The following is an 18,219-nucleotide window of genomic DNA, read 5'->3' on the forward strand; positions in this document are numbered from 1 at the left end:
GGGATTTGTCCACCAGGTCTAGGTAGTAACTGAGGCTGGATTTGAATTCGGGTCTTCCTGACTCCATGGGCTCAGTCTACCAGGGGATCGTTTTTTTCCTTCTCTCTCAATGTGTATGCGGGAACAGGAAGGAGGGTGAGAAGAGAAGGCAGGTTTCCACCAACTGGGGAGAAAAATGTAAATAAATTAGGAATCGGTGAACGGGTCGGCTCGGGTGGCCTCGACGTTGCCGCTTACCTCCGGCTCCGCCGCGCGGGCTCTCCCCGAGCCTTTCCTCAGGTGACCTCCGGCCAGGCAGCGGCCCAACCGACCCAGGCCCCGCTCCCCAGCCGCAGCCGCAGCCGCTCCCCCGGCCCGGGCCCTCCCGGCATTTCGCTCCGGCCTTCTTCTCCTTTTCCACTCGTCTCTCTCTCGGTGGTCTCAGTCACGCGGGGGCTTTAAGGGTCCGGGGGGCGGGTCCGGGGGCCGAGGGCAGGGGGAGACCTAGCCAGAAGGGGGGCGGCGGTTAGGAAGTGTCTAAAGAGACCCTCGGGAGTCTCCTCTTCTCCTCGGAAGCGGCCGGAATCAAAAGCAGGAACGACGTCCGCGACTGAGCGGCTTGGGAGCCTCCATGGAGATGAGGGCAGGGGAAAGCGGAAGCCCCGCCCCGGATCCCGCCTCTTGGAAGCTCCGCCCTTCCGGGCATTCTGCCAAAGAAGCCTGGCGTAGTGGCGCAGGGAAACCTGGGATCTGTAGTTTCCATTCCGAACAGCCAGTCGCCTTTCCACGTCGCGTTCTCCAGGGACTCCTCACTTCCCGTCGGACCCCCGGTTCCGACGTGCGACTACCTTACCCAGAACCCCCTTCACGTCGCGCCCCGGCGAACGCGCGGGTCAGAGGTTCAGGACCGCACTTCCCAGAAGGCCTCGGGGAAGAGCTTGGTCCTCGGCTCGCCTCTGGGACTACAAACCCCAGAGGTCCCAGCTCCCCCCCCCCCCCCCCCCCCCCGTAGTCTAGTCTCTTCCTTCTCGGGCCGGCCCAGGTGTTCCCTGAGCGCGGCGCCCCTTGGATCGCGCGGCCTCCTCGGCTCCCGCGGTCTCTGAGCGGGGCGGCCCGCCCCGCCGCCTCGGGTTAAAGCGGCGAGCGGGAGGGCCGCGCCTGCGCACTGGCCGGCTTCCGGTCCGGCTGGTGGCGGCGGCCATTTCGTCCATCCTCCTCCTCCTCCTCCTCCTCTCCTCCTCCTCCTGCTCCTCCCGCTTTGAGCGCCGCGTCCGGAGCGGGCTGGGGGAAGAGCGAGAGTCCGAGCCCCGGGTTCGGCGCCCTCCCCCGGTCCCCGGCCGGAGCCCCCTCCCCCGCCCCCGCCCCCTCCCCGCCCCGCCCCCTCCCCGGTCCCGGGATCTCTCGGTGTCGCCCACCGCGATGGAGGACGACGGGCAGCCCCGGACCCTGTGAGTACCCGAGGCCCGGGCCCCGGGCGCCGCGGGGGCGGGGGGCCGGGCCCCTTCCCCGCGGGCCCTTCCCCGGCTCGGGGTGGGGGCGGGCAGCGGGGCCTCCGTCTCCTCCCCTCCCCCCGCACCCCAGACTCCGAACCTCGTGTGTCACTCACCGCGGGCCCCCCGCACTTGATGTCTGTGCCTGTCCCTGCCCCCCGAGGGGCGGCCGCCACTTGTGGAGCCCCGGGCCCCGCGAGCCGTGCCGGATGGAGGGACCCCTAGTTTCCGAAGTGCTGACTCAGCGCCCCCCGGCGCGGGGGCCCGGCCGCCTCGGGGCCCCGGGGCGTCTGGTCCGCTTCCCGCGTCCCAACTCGAGCGCTAGGCTCTCCGTCCCGATGCCTGCATGCCGCCATGCGCAGTTGTAGTCAGAAGAGCTGGGGACAAAAGTGCTTCCTTTGGAGTAGGGCTTAGATGGTTAGAGGCGCGAGTTGGACGTGTGGCTTCCTATTGCTTTCCCCTAAGCGAAAAAGTAAGTGGCCCAGTGATACGCCTTAATTTGAAACCCAATCCCCCCCTTTTTGCTATTTATTTTCTCGTGAACGCTGTATTCCTTAATCCTTTTCCATCCCTGTTTCACCATCTCTTCAGGAGAGCTATTTCCCTTCTTAGAGTTTCACAATGAGGGTCTACTGAAGCGTATAAAAATATTTGAACGAAAGTGTGTCCCCCCCCCCACGTTGAGGGAAACTTCGGACTGACATTTTGTGTTGTCTTTCCAATCTGGTCTTCTCTCTTCAGAAAGAGGAAAACTGGAGCCGTCTTGAGATCTGTCATTTACTACCGAAGCCAAGTTCTGGTGTTTAGTTAGTGAGGTATGCCTTGACTTGAGATCCTTGGAAGGAAGCGCTGGGTTTAGTACCTAGCTAGGATTCCTTTAGGAGGCAGAAGTTCCATTGTGTCTGACATCGGAAATGTTCTTACAAGCACCAGGGGCAGATGTGATAGATAGCAGCTTCTTCAGTGACACGCTTGTCAATCACTACTTAGATGACACACTGCTTCCCTCTAGAAAGAGAGCTCCGTTACTGAGATTTTCATTTCATCCCGCATAGTACATTGACAACCCTACATTTTTACTTCCACAAATCTCATTAGATTTTATCCAACAGACCTAATACCCTAACCTCTTTTATGTCATCCGTTTCTGTCTCTACCTTCTGTACCTTCTCCTCGTCTCATGCTCTGACACTCACCTAAACATGGATTTATCTGTTTACAGGTATGTACAAATGGGATGAGTAATATGTACAGAAGTAAATCCTGTAAACTCTATCCATACCATTGTTTGTCAATTCATGTTTGACGGCTCTATCTCCCTGTTTCTTTCTTTGAATCTACTGCGGTAAACTCTTCAGATTTCATTCACCCTCCCTCTTATGTATTACACCTTGTATTCTGTCTTTTATGTAATATCCGCTCCGTGTTTTATGTTTATTGTATTCCTTTCATCAAACCAGTATAGCTAGGGGGGAAAAAAAATCCCAATTTTCATACAGGATGCATTCCATTTTTCTATTTAATATTAGTATAGATCTCACTAATAAATATTTAAGATAAAATAAGTTCAGCTTTGTAATGCATCAGGAAAAAAAAGAATGGGTTTGAATTTTTCTCGAAGTATAGCTTCTGGGTTTTTCCTTTAAAAATTATTTTCAGGCACAAGTGATAAGTTTGAAGATGTTAAAAGGGATTAATGTTAGGTACTGTGTCTGGCTGTTTACCTTAATTACTTTGATCATATGATCTACAAAATAAGTTTTCAAGCAGTTAGTATGCTTTTAATCATGTGCTCTAATCAGACTTCTCTGTTACCCTGACATGCCTGTGTGTTACTAGTGAGGTTTTTTCCCTACAGACACACACAAGCTAAGACATATGGTTCTATCTTCAGAAAACAATGTGGTGTTAGCTAATAGGTAGGTTTTTAAATATTAATTACCTACAGTTTTATTTATTTATTTTTCGGTGCTTAAAGTGGTATAGGATTGCTTTTCTGAGAATAGTGTTATATTTGCCATACTCAAAATGCCTATTTTTTGATGTTTGTTGTTTTCATCTGACATTAATTTTTGTTTAATAAACAGTAGGTGACTTCCCATATAGAGTACAAGGAAACTGCTTTATAGCTGCTATGGAATCAGGAAAGACACCGGCCTCATAATACTGAATTATATGGGCTAATACTGAATGTAGCTTTTTTTGTCAGGAAGGGGGGAAATATGCTTTGGCATATTGTTTATCTACTAAATATATGGAATATGCCTCTTTATTATAATAAGCTACCATATTAGCTTATTTTGCCACTTACCCAAGGTGTCAGATTCTATAGGAATTTGGAAAAATAGCTCATTAATTGAATCAGTGGCAGTGAAAAATCTTTTGACTCTTCCTCATAACTGGGAATCAATTAAAAGTCTGAAAGTTTAAAGGCAATTATTAAGAGAAAATACATTAGAACCCCATTATAGAACCTCATAATGTCAAAAAATATGCTTATATTGTCAAATCGATTCCCCCATTATATGTATTGTGTATCATAGTCACTATGTCAAAACGCATAACATAGTGTGTCTGACTGCAATGCTCCTTTCCCTCCAAAAGAAATAGTTATATCTAATCTATGAAAAGCAAGTCTGAAATGAAAATTGTAATAAGTGACTTGTCAAGGATCTACTTAAGGTTACTCTTTTTATGACCTCCAGGGATTTGGTAAGATTACAGTATAAGTTTTTCTTTTGTTGTTCAGTCTTTTATCTTTGCATCCAGCCACTAAAACATTGATCACTCTATTTCCATAAAATAATGTTTTAAAATAGGTACCATTGACCTTAAAGGCATAGTACATAGGAGGTTGTTTAATAATGTGAAATCTTAATGTTAAGCAACTTTGCTTCAACTTTTAAACAAGGTTTTTAACAGTGATGTTAGTGATGAAAAATATCCTTGTCAGTTTAATACTTTCAATTTCTACAGTTCCTGCCCCTAGAAGAGAAAAATAGTCCTCCAAGGTATGCCCTTCCTTTTTCTTAAAGTCTTAATTATCAGGCAAAACCTTTTACTAACCTCGTTTTGAAACTCCTATAGTTTTCACCTGTACATTGATTTCAAAGGCAAAGATTTGCAGTATTAAATGCTTCTAGTATTTTAGATTCTTCAAGTAACTAAAGTAACTAAATTTCTTTTCAATGAACAACTGGCATAGGGAGGCTAAAGAAACATTTAATTTGTGATGTGTAACTGTAAATAGCATAGTAGAGTTTTTTAAAAGCACCTTATAATATGTTACTTATGTGACTTAAAGGTTTTGCTGTTATAAATAAAAGAACTGGAAATGAGATTTTAGTAGAGACTCTATTAGGACCCTCTTAATATTAGAATGATAATATTACAGGAACAATCTTAATGGTAGCTTTTTTGAAACTTAAAATTCATTACTAACATTTATGTGCAGTATAAGGTCTAGTCTGTTAATTTTTCCACTTAAAATGAAGGAGGGAGAGAGAAGTAAAGTTGAGAAATCTAATCCAACCTTTATCAGTTTATCTGCATTAAAATTGTATTTATTCTGAGATAAGAATTGATTTGAAAATTATTATTTAGTGTTGTCTATCTCATTGCTAGAAATGGACACAATTTAATTATTCGTCTAGGAAATTCTTTAAAATCTGTGTTTTTGTATGGATCTACATATATCTTTATATCCATACATATATATATATGTATTGAAACATCCAGTCTCCATCTTGGAATTAAGTGGTCTGAAAAAGGCATGATCTATAATAATTTTATTTTTTGATTATAGCTTATTGAAGCTAATAAATTAGAAAAAAGTTAACATAGGTTTGGGTTTTTTTAAGAATAATACTTTAATATAGTTCTTTAATACATAAGCTTTTCTCTTGATTATAAAATTGTCTCAGGTGAAAGTACAATAGAAGCTATTTATAATTTATATAATTTATAAGAGTCTGGTTTTATATTTTTAACTTAACTTTAACTTAACAATTCAATTAATTCAATTGATTAAAGCATATTTTTCCACAATGTTCAGCCCAGGTAACTTTGCCCGGAAGAAAACTATGGCCACTAACCATGTCCCCACAAAGATATACACTGATAGTTCCAAGCAAATGAATATGAATGATTTATAAAGCCATTACTAACGTTAGGGGAAAAAATGCAATATGTGGTCTTTTCTTAGACTAGTGACATTGTATATGAAGGCTAGTACAATTGTACATCAAGTAAAGTGTGTTGCTGATACTATGAGGACTCAGTCTTAGAATAAACTTTGAAAGAAAGTATTTACTATAAGAAACAATATGTCATTTAAGTATTACTGAGTTTATTGTTGCCTTTTCTGAACTTGTGTATCAATAGTTTATATTGCAAATATTGTAATAAGATTAAAAATTGTCATTCTCTCCATTAGACTTTTAAAATTTTACCTTATCTTGTCCTGTGTCATTTTTTCTTTAGGATTTATACATTTCAGAGAAATTTAGATGGTTTAAAATAAAACTATCTAATTATTATGCATGTAGAACTTATTTTTCTTCAGAAACTTGTCTAGTTTCTCAGGTGTTGTGCATTTTTGGGATAATGAAATTATATAGTTTCTTCTGGAAAACTCAATAAAGCAAATTAATATTTTATCCATGATTGAAGAATACTGTTTACATTTGAGGTCTTTTATTTGTTTGTTTGTTTGTTTATTTATTCATTCATTTATTTATTTATTTATTGGAGTGGTAGCTGCCTTTACACACAGTAAGTGAATTCTAGAAGGCTTATAAATTCTGGAGATAACAGGGAAAATTAAGTTTACCTTTTTGTTTCTCTGGATCTCCTAAGATCTTCCCTTTCCCCCAATTACTTCTCCCTCTCCTTTCCCCCTCCCTCATTCCCAGGAAAGGTATATATTTGATTTTAGGAAACATTATTTTCAAATTCACTCTCTTCGAAACTGAACTTTAATAAGGAGTGTGATGCAAATTATGCCTAAGCAAATAAGGTGAAGTGACTATATAAAGATGTATAATGCAGTGTAGTTATCTTTTTTTTTGAACTTCATGTGAATTTGAATCCAGTTAAGTATTAAATGAAACTAATAAAAATGTCAAACCTCTTTTCCAAATTCACTGTTTCATTTTCCCATCTCTGTAAGTCTCTAGTGACATTGGTCATATTTGAAAAAGATGTGTATGCACATATGTGTCTTTGAATTTATTTATACACTTATTGGAATTCTCCCAAAATACTGTTTAGGGATTAAAATAGACCCACCTTATATAACTTGTTCCCTTTTTGGCCTGTTAACATTTTAAATTGGAGGTTAGTGTTTATAATACAAGTAACTGTTTTGAGTTATTTTGGGGCCATACAGATTTTAGTTTGGGATGTTTGCCTTCCTTCACCCACCCCCCCCAAATACTATACAAATTAAAAAAAAACCTGTTCTGCAGATAGAAAAAAAATTGAAATAATCTATTATATTAACCATAAGGCTACAACTCATAGTTGCTCTTTAAGTTTCCAGAAACTACTTAAATGACAGAAAATAATGTGTACTCATAAAAATATAAATATTCACATTTTATTTGTAGATTAAGGCCTACCATTAAGAAATTGAGAGGTTGTATCAAGATAATGAACTGTGTTAAACTACCTGAAAACTTGTCAGTGGCAAGTAAAAAGATAATATTTGTGAAAATGTTAATTTCCCCCCCCTCTTGTGTAGCTATGTAGGTAATCTCTCCAGGGATGTGACAGAAGTCCTTATTCTTCAATTATTCAGTCAAATTGGACCATGTAAAAGCTGTAAAATGATAACAGAGGTAAGATCTTCCCAATGAAACGTGACATCAACTACCATAGCATTTTAATTTTAAAAATGCAGTGATGTATATGTGGATGGATCAGGATTTGTGAATCTTGAAATAAGAATTCTGTCAGAGGGACTGGAAGTTTGGTCAAATTGGTACTGTTGTTTAGATGCTTTTGTCAAACTGTTTAAATAGTGTTAGTTTAAAATCACCCTTCATGCTAAGTGGTTGTCTTCAGAAGATGCAGAATGTAAAAAAAGGTGTTCTTGAAGTTGCCTCATGTTGAAAACCTGAGTGAAGTTATTTAAAAGTAAAAATGTTACTATTTAAGTAAAAACATGAAACTATGGAGTCCTGTGTAATCGAATGAAATTATAATATGCTTAGTACTATGTAATGCATTTATGAATGTTTAGTAAACTTATCAACACTTTTAAAGTTGAAATCTGATCTTTTATTTGAAAGAAATTCCCAGAAAATATCTGGAACAAAGTCTGTAAATAGTATTTTCTTCATTCTTTCTTTCTCTTTTTTGTTAATTTTTTTTTAAATTAATATATATTCTCTTCTCTGTTAAGTTGGATTTAAATAGGTTAAGTTGTTCTATCCTAAACTTCCTTCTGCCTTCCAAATTTGGAATTTCCCTCATTTTACAATAATTGATGACATCACCAACCAAGTGTAAATGAAACAATTCACTATTGTTGTTTCAAGTGTTATTTAGTGATGCCCTTTAAAGTGGTAGAGCTGTTTTAAGTGGAAGAACCCAAAGGTCCTTGAACAACTAGTAATTAAATTCATTTTTGAAGTAATTTTATTTTAAAGCTTGAAGAATCTTATTTTTCTTTTGAAATCTTAAGTTACTTTTGAGAAGGTACTGTACTATGTTATAAAATGGACTTGAATTCTTTTTCCTTCTGTTATTAGGCATAATATAGCAATTGTTTTTACAATTTAGCACAATACAGTAAATGTATTTAAAATGTCAATTCCTAGAGTGCATATCTTAGAGCACCTGGTACACTGTAGACACTAAGTAAGCATGAAGTTAACCAGGTATTTACAGTAAATTAATGCTTTTAGCTTTCAAAAGCATTCAGCAATATTTTTCCTTTTAATTAATAAGTAATGAAGACTTTGTCCTTTTTCAGAACTTATCAGAAATGGACAGCTATATATTTTTCTACAGTTAACAGTCTACTAAATAACTCTGGTATTCTGTAGTAGTAGAAATGAAAGAATAAATATCATAATAAATTTTGGCAAGAGTGGGAGCACAGGGGCGGCTAGGTGGCATAGTGGATAAAGCACCGGCCTTGGAGTCCCGGAGTACCTGGGTTCAAATCCGGTCTCACACATTTAATAATTACCTAGCTGTGTGGCCTTGGGCAAGCCACTTAACCCCATTTGCCTTGCAAAAATCTAAAAAAAAAAGAAAGAAAGAAAGAAAGAAAGAGTGGGAGCACTTAGAATGCTCTTAGAGTGCCCTCAGAGTTTTAGCTCCTTATCTCTACCTTTTATAAATATTATTTGTTAATTAGTTCACTTAAATTTGTTTTTAAGACTTCAATTCTTTTCTCTCAGTTTCCACAAGTGAGAATAATGTTGACACTATTCCAACAATAGGATTTTATGTGACAGCCCAGGGTTTTTTTGCCAGAGCTAATGATCACACTTCTCTGTTCCTGATTAAATGTGATCCGATTGTTTTGTCACTTTTGTTTTAAGAGTCCCATTTTTGGATCACTTTACTGAAATTTTTCAAAGCACAAGAAAACAGTTGTGGTTAAAAGATTCTTATTTTGCAGGTATTTTAAGTCCCTTTTAGTCTACCTTTAAACATATGTGTGTGTGTGTGTGTGTGTGTGTGTGTGTGTGTGTGTATGTATGTATGTATACACACACATATACCAATTCTCTCAATGGCATTGATAATGAAGTTTCAAATCATGTTTATTTTATTTATATATATATTTGTACAATTATGAATTAATCTAAAATCTAATTTTACAAAGATATTTTTGTAACAATTTGTAACAATATGTAATCAAAGTATGAAATATGTATGAAAATGCTTGAAAATTTGATTGCTGAGATCAAATTCAGAGTTAATAGATAGTCCTCATCTATCTTTTGGGGAGGATCTCTGAAACACTAGATTTGTGAAATTCTAAGAAGGGTCAATCTTAGAGAATTCTCTGACTTTATTTCTTTTTCTGAATAATTCTCTCTTCCAAAGAAGAAAAATGATGTAATCCAGTCTACTAGCACTATAGGAAATCTCCTATAGTACTGATGAAAGGAAGGAAAAAACTTTGTGATTTTATTATTCTGAAATTTTTTTTGTATACATGAAACTTAAGAAGATGTAAAAATATAATACACAAATACAGCTCATCCATTTCAGATACACATCGGGGGAGAGAACCATTGGTAATTAGTAATCCTTACCCTTCTATTCTAAATTTCAGACTCTTTTTGGTCTAACTTTTGAAGTTGGAAGAATTCTTAGAGATCATCTAATCCAACGCCCTCATTTTACACATGAGGAAACTGAGAAGTAGGGAAGCAAAATGACTTGTCCAAAGATACCCAGGAAGTTAGTAGTGGCGCTGGCACTAAAACTGGCATCTGTTTGATTCCACCTCTTCTGCCTCACTGCATTTGATGATGTTTGTAGCATTTCAGACTTGGTGGACTTAATTTTACATTTTGAACACTGTTGACAAAGTAGAAAGTCTTTGAAGTAGTTTCTTTTTAGTCATTGAACCTTACATATTTCTTATTAATTAATTTATAATTGATTAAGTGTTAATCATTAGTCAAATATTTTTAACTAACACCAATGATAAATAATGAAATATTTTGGTATGTATTAATAATTTTAATAAAGAAGACTATTCTTACATTATTGGTACCAAAATTATCAGAAATAATTTTTGATATAAAGTTAAATTATTAGAATTTTACAAATATTAGATCATGTTCTAATAATGTGAATTTAATATAATCATACTATTATAGTCTTTTTTATAGTTCTTTATGAATACTATACTATTTTCCTTATTACTATGCTTAAGTTATAAGGTTTATCTTTTTTAAATGTTAGCCTTCATTAGCTATCTTCAGTCTCACTTAAAATTCCTAGCTATCAGTAATGTTTTTTCCTGGATTTTCTTCTCAGCAACCCGATAGCAGAAGGGTCAACTCTTCTGTTGGATTTTCTGTTTTGCAGCATACAAGCAATGACCCATATTGCTTTGTGGAATTTTATGAACACAGAGATGCAGCTGCTGCATTAGCGGCTATGAATGGGAGAAAAATTTTGGGAAAGGTAAGTTCGAAAAACATTTTGTGCATTAAAAAAGCAACCCCCAAACACATATCTTTGCATGCTGCTTTTAGTTTGTGTTAATTTTTGGTGACTTTTCAAATGCAAAGATCTTGTAAGTCATAATATGTCTTTGCTTTATTCAGTTTGATACTTCATAAAAAAAAATCCTTCCAAATTTAAAGTAAGAAAGTGACCACAGTGAAATGACTGATTGTATTAAATGCAATCTTTATTTTTAGGAGGTCAAAGTAAACTGGGCAACAACACCAAGTAGCCAGAAAAAAGATACCTCTAGTAAGTATATTACAGCTACTACTGTACAACTCAGGGATCAATACAGTAGCATTTTTATGAATCCCAATTTAATCATGTTTTCTCCAACCCTGAACACTACTAATTATATTCCTGAGTGGTTTTATCATAAAATGCTTCGATTCCAGATCACTTCCATGTATTTGTTGGAGATTTGAGTCCAGAAATTACAACAGAAGATATCAAATCAGCATTTGCTCCTTTTGGTAAAATATCGTAAGTATTATTATCAATACCTCACTCTGTAGTGCCAGGAAAGTTGTATAAGACTGACTTATTTCAGAACTAAGATTTTTCTTTCTCCAGTTAGCATTGTTTTGTGTTATAGTATTTAAACTGCAAAAAAATGGTATTTTAGTGTTCTTGAGTCTTCTTTTCAACTAATTCTGTGCATATTGTATGTTGATAAATGAAATTGTTCTATATGTGGATTTTAAAGAAATATGTTTAATAGATAATAAGTTAATGCTAGCCTAAGGTACAAGTCTTTATAAATGTTTTTAAAATGTGTTAGTTAAATAAAAGGAACTGTGATTTAGGCTGTGTTATGATTGCTTTGGGGGAGGGCGAGAAGGGGGGGAAGCAGAATATGGTAAAATTTTAGAATGTTTAATGTTATAAATTAAGTAGAGTAAACTTGGAGAGATTATTCTTGCTTATATGTAAAATACAATGTGTTTTTTATGATATAATCAGTAATAATTTTGTTAGAATTAAAATGTCTTAGTCAAAAATATTATGATATATGAATATATTGTTGTTGGTGATGCATGCTTATGCCAGAAATGTGAAAATGCTGTTTGATCTTTCTCTAACAAATGTGGTAGAGCAAAGTTCACAGTATATTGTGATCAAATGTATTAGAAAATTAAAATTTTTGCAAGTACTAAAAGTTTAACTTGCGGTTTAAAAGCAGGATATTTTGTAGATTTATTTTCTACAGAGTTAAATTAATGAACATTTAATGCTGCTTTACAGGAATATAATTCAGCTAAGAACAACAATGTTCATTTCTCTACAGTTTTTTGTTGTTCTATATATTTAATTTTAATGGACCAAAATATTTAATTGTTAATCTTCTATTTTTGGTGTTTGCTTTGCTTTTAAATCTCTTAAGTGTGGTAAGTAATTCTATTTTTAAAAATCAGTATAAAAAGAATAATACAGGTTGCTGTTTCTCAATCTTTATTTATACCTGAGACCTGCAGTTTTTCTAAAGTCCAAGTCACAATTAAAAGTAATAGCATTCTGGTTATTTTGCAGAATTGCTCATAAGAATGGACAGGATCTTGAAGGCTAACTGCAAGGAACTGTGCACACTGGAACTCAGTTGTAGATTTTTTTTCTCATTTTCTATTTATTCTTATTATACATTATTTATCTATATATATATATATACATATTTTAGTATTTACATTTTAACATTCTATATTCAGTGCAGTTCTATATTTCCAATCATTTTAACTTACTCACTAAAAATTTCTGTGTAAATTTGTTGTTTTCGTACTGGTGTGCTTAGCATTGTTGTTAGTTTTTTATTCTCCTTTCTTAAATTTCTGAAAATGTCAATTTTTCAAAATTTACAGCTGCCCAAACTCCAAAATGATGGTAGAGAATTGACCAAGAAAAATAAAGAAATCTGTTAACAGGCCATGTATGCCTTTTTAATTCCTATTTTTTCCTCTTTTTCAATTTTTTAATATTTCATATATTTTGTATCACTAGGCAGAAGACATTTAACTATTTAGAGATTGCATGGTAAAGTAGTTAGCATTGTTAAAGTAATTTATAGAACAGTAAACGTAGAGGATCATAGTTAATAGAATATTAGAAAAGGAAACTATTGTTCCCTTTAATCTTCAGATTTGAGTATGTAGTTTAGAAAGAACAGGCTGTATTTGATAGGTTGCATGTTTATTACATGTTTTTGTCCTACTGCTTTTTTCTAACAGGTAAAGAAGCAATAGGGAGAGTTCAGGAATGGCTATAGTTAATTAGGGTTAACTGAAAATTTATATAAAAATATGCTCACAATACAGTGTGTGTGGTTCCTTTTAGTTTTTATTTTGAAAATAATTTTTATTACCCTCATTTAGCTGTGCTTCTTTTTACAGGGATGCTCGGGTAGTTAAAGATATGGCAACTGGAAAATCAAAAGGCTATGGTTTTGTATCATTTTATAACAAACTGGTAAGTACCTTCTAACTTCAAATTTTGTTTCTGGTAGAAATTTTAGTCACTGACTAATGTATCTGAAAGCTATATGTTCCTGATATATAGTTTACTAACTTAAATATTTATTGTTTGGTAGTTTTTTGTTTTGTTTTGTTGTTAACATATCTTAATTTTTTTTCCATGATCTTGAATATAAGGATCTGATATTAGTTGATAAACATAAGGAAGATTCTTTAAAATGTTCATATAGATAAAGTGATAGTTTTGAAGCAGAAATTTGGCTATAATAACATTTGTTGAAATAACTTCACTTGAGGTATTAGAAAATACTCTGACATTAGGATAATAAAAATTTTAGTTTTTCATATTTTTTTGGTTAATGTTGCTCTGTTTTCTAAATAACACTTATTTTTTTGTTCTTAAAACAATTATTCTTTTTACTTCCCATCTATTACCTCTTTTGTGATTGAGATTTTAAGGCTATTTTAGACTATTTGATTGAAAATTAAAGCAGACTGCATGTGGTCTTTATTTTTAAAAAATATCAAACTCGGGGCGGCTAGGTGGCGCAGTGGATAGAGCAATGGCCTTGGAGTCAGGAGTACCTGGGTTCAAATCCGACCTCAGACACTTAATAATTACCTAGCCGCCTTGGCCAAGCCACTTAACCCCATTGCCTTGAAAAACCTAAAAAAAAATATATCAAACTCCTTAATGACTAAGCATTTGTATTGACCATAAAATATAAATTGAGACACTTAAACCCAAAACCCAAAACAGGTATCATTTTTTTACGAAACAATTTTTTTTTTTTTTTTTTAGGTTTTTGCAAGGCAAATGGGGTTAAGTGGCTTGCCCAAGGCGGCTAGGTAATTATTAAGTGTCTGAGGACCGATTTGAACTCAGGTACTCCTGACTCCAAGGCCGGTGCTCTATCCACTGCGCCACCTAGCCACCCCGAAATAATTTCTTAAAAATTGTTAGGCTTTTGTTTTAGGAACTTAGAATCTTTGCATTTCATTAAAGCACTGAAATAGAGGCAAAAGTTGGATTCCATTATGCTTAATTTTGAGTATGTAAACCCCAGTTTTTTTTAAAAGTGCTTTCATTAGGCAGTATATTTCTTAAGTTATTAAATGTCATAATTGACTGTTAATAATGTAACTGTTAAGATGGGTTTCATCTCTCAAAGTCCTGAAATCAAAGTTCCAAAATCAAAGTTTTTAAATGTGTAGTTTTATTCATAGAAACATCTGGCTTTATGATAGAGGACAGGTTGTTGTTATAATAACTCTGGAGTGTCATTTAAAAAATTTCTTGGATCAGGGTTTGTTTTGTTTTTGTTTTTATTTTAAGAATAAACTTTTCCTTGATTACCAGCTCAGTGTTTTGAAGTTGGTAAGTAAAAATTTTTTTGTATCACTTAAGTTAAAATTAATCTTGATGTTAATCCATTTACCAAACTGTTGCAAAGACTTATTTAGGATACTCTATGGATTAAAGCTTATTGATGTGATTTCTTGAATACTGGCAACTCCAAAATTCCATTTCCTCATAATAGACTTTATTTACTGATAATTATCTTCCTAGTAATTATTTTAAATTTCTCAGCCTTTTTATTATTATTTTTTTTATTTCTGGACTTTACAGGATGCAGAAAATGCAATTGTACATATGGGAGGTCAGTGGCTAGGAGGTCGTCAAATCCGGACTAATTGGGCAACACGTAAACCACCAGCTCCTAAAAGTACACAAGAAAGTAAGACAATTACTGTTATTAAGGGTATAGGGATCACAGTATATAGTATGAAGAATTTAGTTGGGGTCTATAGTATGGATAGTTTAGGGTCTGATTTATCGCTCCAGCACAGAATTTCATGTCTTAATGTCTTCAGTTATACCCACCAGCTTTAATAATTTTATCTTTGGAATTCTAGATTTCATCTTAAACTTACTAACACCTAAGAATAATGGGTTTTGTTTTGAACACAATTTTTGAAGTCATGTAAAATTGATTAGATGAGTTAACAGGTGAGGTGTTTTAATTGTATAGAGAAGAATAACCATACTTTCATAAAACTTATCTATTTTTTGGACAATTGTTTTGTTGATTTTTGCATACTGATATATAGTACTTCAAAATAATATTGTCTAAACAATTTATACTTCTCAAGAGTGGAATTTTGTAGGACTTTACAATTAATAAAATCCAAACTTCCCATGTTCTTTCTATAAAAAAAGATAGCACGAAACAGTTGAGATTTGAAGATGTGGTAAATCAGTCAAGTCCAAAAAATTGTACTGTGTACTGTGGAGGAATTGCTTCTGGTTTAACAGGTAGGATCTGTTTCCTTATCATGTTCTAGTGGGTTTTTCTGTACCATTAACATCATTTCATGGTGTGACACCATTTCATGGTACAAATCTGCTTTAAATGTTATGGGGGTTTTTTGTCTTTTTTGTTTGGTTTGATTTGGTTCTTATAGATCAGCTCATGAGACAGACATTTTCACCGTTTGGACAAATTATGGAAATAAGAGTTTTTCCTGAAAAAGGTTATTCATTTGTCAGGTAAGGTTGCCACATGTAGTGATTTTTGTTGCTTTAAAAATGTTTATTCATTCTTTTGAATTGTTTTTGGTTAGCATCATAATATCAACATACCATGTTAGTATTCTTTTGTGATGCAAATCTTTTTATAGACCCATAGGATATATACCTCTTAGAAGATAAGAACCATATCTGTAAGCTATCATTTTACATGCATGCTTCATTGTGCAAAGTGGGAAAATAAATGCCACACACATTTCAAAATGAAGTCTCTAACAAATAAAGAAAAGCAATTCTTGGAACTCTGTACCTTAAATGTTAAAAAAAAAATTAGTGTATTGATTTTTCATCTCTTAGATTTTCAACACATGAAAGTGCAGCCCATGCCATCGTTTCGGTAAATGGTACGACAATTGAAGGACACATAGTTAAGTGTTATTGGGGTAAAGAATCTCCTGATATGACTAAAAACTTCCAACAGGTAATTGGATTCATGAATTTCACACTATTTCATAAATTATGTCCCAGAGGGTTTTGTAACTTTTTGATAAAAAGCCTAAAACAGGGCAGCTAGGTGGCGGAGTGGATAAAGCACCAGCCCTGGAGTCAGGAGTACCTAGGTTCAAATCCGGTCTCAGACACTTAATAATTCCCTAGCTGTGTGGCCTTGGGCAAGCCACTTAACTCCGTTTGCCTTGCTAAAAAAAACCTAAAACATAACACTTTTTTTTTAATTTAAAAATTTTTTTTAATAACAACACTTTTAAATGCTATTAGAGGATAAATTTGAAGATGTGCTAGTTTCTTTTCACAGGTGTCATCTTTAAAAATTTGCATACCAACAGTGCCTTACACTATTGAAGGTCTTCATTCAATATGTTCTTTCTCCTATCCTCTGTCTTCTCGAAATCCTGAACAAGACTTGTTTCTTACATGTTATCTAAGATGTTTATTTTTCCTAGGTTGACTATAGTCAGTGGGGACAGTGGAGCCAAGTGTATGGAAATCCACAACAATATGGACAATATGTGGCAAATGGATGGCAAGTGCCATCCTATGGAATGTATGGGCAAGCTTGGAATCAACAAGGATTTGGAGTTGAGTAAGTTTATCTCTTGATATTTTTTTATTAATCTCCATGGAGTCTATGCTGACTTTTCTGAGTTGTCGGTTGGTTAAATTTAGTCAAAGTGAACATTATCTCCTTTTACAGGAATATGTTTTATATGGGGATTTTTTTTATCCATATTGCCCAACACAGTGTTTTCTATAATCCATGAGAGGTGAATAATTTGGCGTATTTCGTTTTTCTTAGTTTTACTCACTGCATTTTAAAATAGTTTCAAATAAATGCCATTCATAAGAAATTGAAAATCTTCAAATTTATTTTATACTATTATTCACTATTTAATCAGGGCTGTAAGAAAGGGCTAAAGTAAATATCATCAGTGTCTTTTGTGGTAGTCTTTATGTATGTGTGTGTGTGTGTGTGTGTGTGTGTGTGTGTGTGTGTGTTTGTGTATATACACTAACTGCTTCAGGATTCTTATGGAATATAGTTTATTAAAGAAGAACCTTTTATTGGTTTGAGTTAGCTTTGAATCTTAATAGCTACAATAATAATATGGTATGTAATTAGTTTGTTTTGTATTCTCATAAATTCAAGTGATTTCACTTGTATAATAATCCATAAACCAGTCAAGTTTTACTTTGTTTATGAAATAAGTAGAAAAATTTATTTTATAGAAAATAGATTATGTAGCTTTTATTGTTTTTGGTTTTGCTCACATGAATTAGTCCCTGATATACTACCTTAGGCTTCTTTCAGTATCATAGTATCTCAGAATTTAAAGGAACTGCAGAGGCAAGCTAGTCCCAAAAATGTATTTGAATAGGAATATTTTTCCATCTTTTCCCCTTCTCTCACCTCAGAGCCACAATGGGCTGTCTTTTTTTTTTTTTTTTTTTTTTTGGTTAACCTCTAGGGCAGTGGAGGTCCCCATCTCCTGAGGCCTTGAAGATGCAATCCATTCCACCTTTGGGTACTGAGTTGCTAGGAAGTTTTCAAGTCTCACACAATTCTAAGCCTTCCTTTTAAAAATCTCTTATAGACTTTATACTGTGTATGCAATACCCTGAAATTGTATAGTAGAAGATACCCAAAGGAGTAAATGATTATATGTGATTTCTAGTATTTTTGAAATTTAACCATTTAAACTCTTTTTTCAGTGGTAGATTAGTGGGGGTTGCAGTCCAAAGATGTTTATTTTTTTCCTTTGTTTCTTTTGTCTTTTTTGATCTTTCTATTTTTTTTTTTTATTTGCAAGGCAATGGGTTAAGTGGCTTGCCCAAGGCCACACAACTGAGGCCAGATTTGAACTCAGGTACTCCTGACTCCAGGGCCTGTGCCACCTAGCTGCCCCTTTCTATTTTGAATATTACTGTAAACCTATGTAGAGCAAATATATTTTTTATTAGCAACTCCTACAGAATTTTTCAGTAAATAATGCTGTGTGACAGTTTTTTTTTTTGTTACTAAAGCATTTTTAGA

General features: G+C 35.5%; 1 protein-coding gene across 13 annotated transcripts in view; it reads left to right on the forward strand.

Moving 5' to 3' along the window:
* TIAL1 (TIA1 cytotoxic granule associated RNA binding protein like 1) overlaps positions 1-18,219 on the forward strand; it is a 54,960-nt gene that overhangs the window by 21,869 nt on the left and 14,872 nt on the right. Inside the window, exons 1-13 of one of the 13 annotated variants that reach the window (XM_074233526.1) lie at positions 1,409-1,427; positions 3,328-3,388; positions 7,213-7,309; positions 10,482-10,631; positions 10,871-10,925; positions 11,072-11,159; positions 13,058-13,133; positions 14,475-14,516; positions 14,769-14,877; positions 15,360-15,455; positions 15,605-15,689; positions 16,026-16,149; positions 16,631-16,770. In XM_074233526.1, coding sequence (XP_074089627.1) covers positions 3,348-3,388; positions 7,213-7,309; positions 10,482-10,631; positions 10,871-10,925; positions 11,072-11,159; positions 13,058-13,133; positions 14,475-14,516; positions 14,769-14,877; positions 15,360-15,455; positions 15,605-15,689; positions 16,026-16,149; positions 16,631-16,770 — 1,103 coding nt within the window. In that variant the 5' untranslated portion in view covers positions 1,409-1,427; positions 3,328-3,347. The other 12 variants (XM_074233525.1, XM_074233527.1, XM_074233530.1 and 9 more) reach the window with 12 other exon arrangements.

Source organism: Macrotis lagotis, chromosome 4 (assembly GCF_037893015.1).
Source record: "Macrotis lagotis isolate mMagLag1 chromosome 4, bilby.v1.9.chrom.fasta, whole genome shotgun sequence".
In the NCBI taxonomy this organism is placed as follows: domain Eukaryota; kingdom Metazoa; phylum Chordata; class Mammalia; order Peramelemorphia; family Peramelidae; genus Macrotis; species Macrotis lagotis.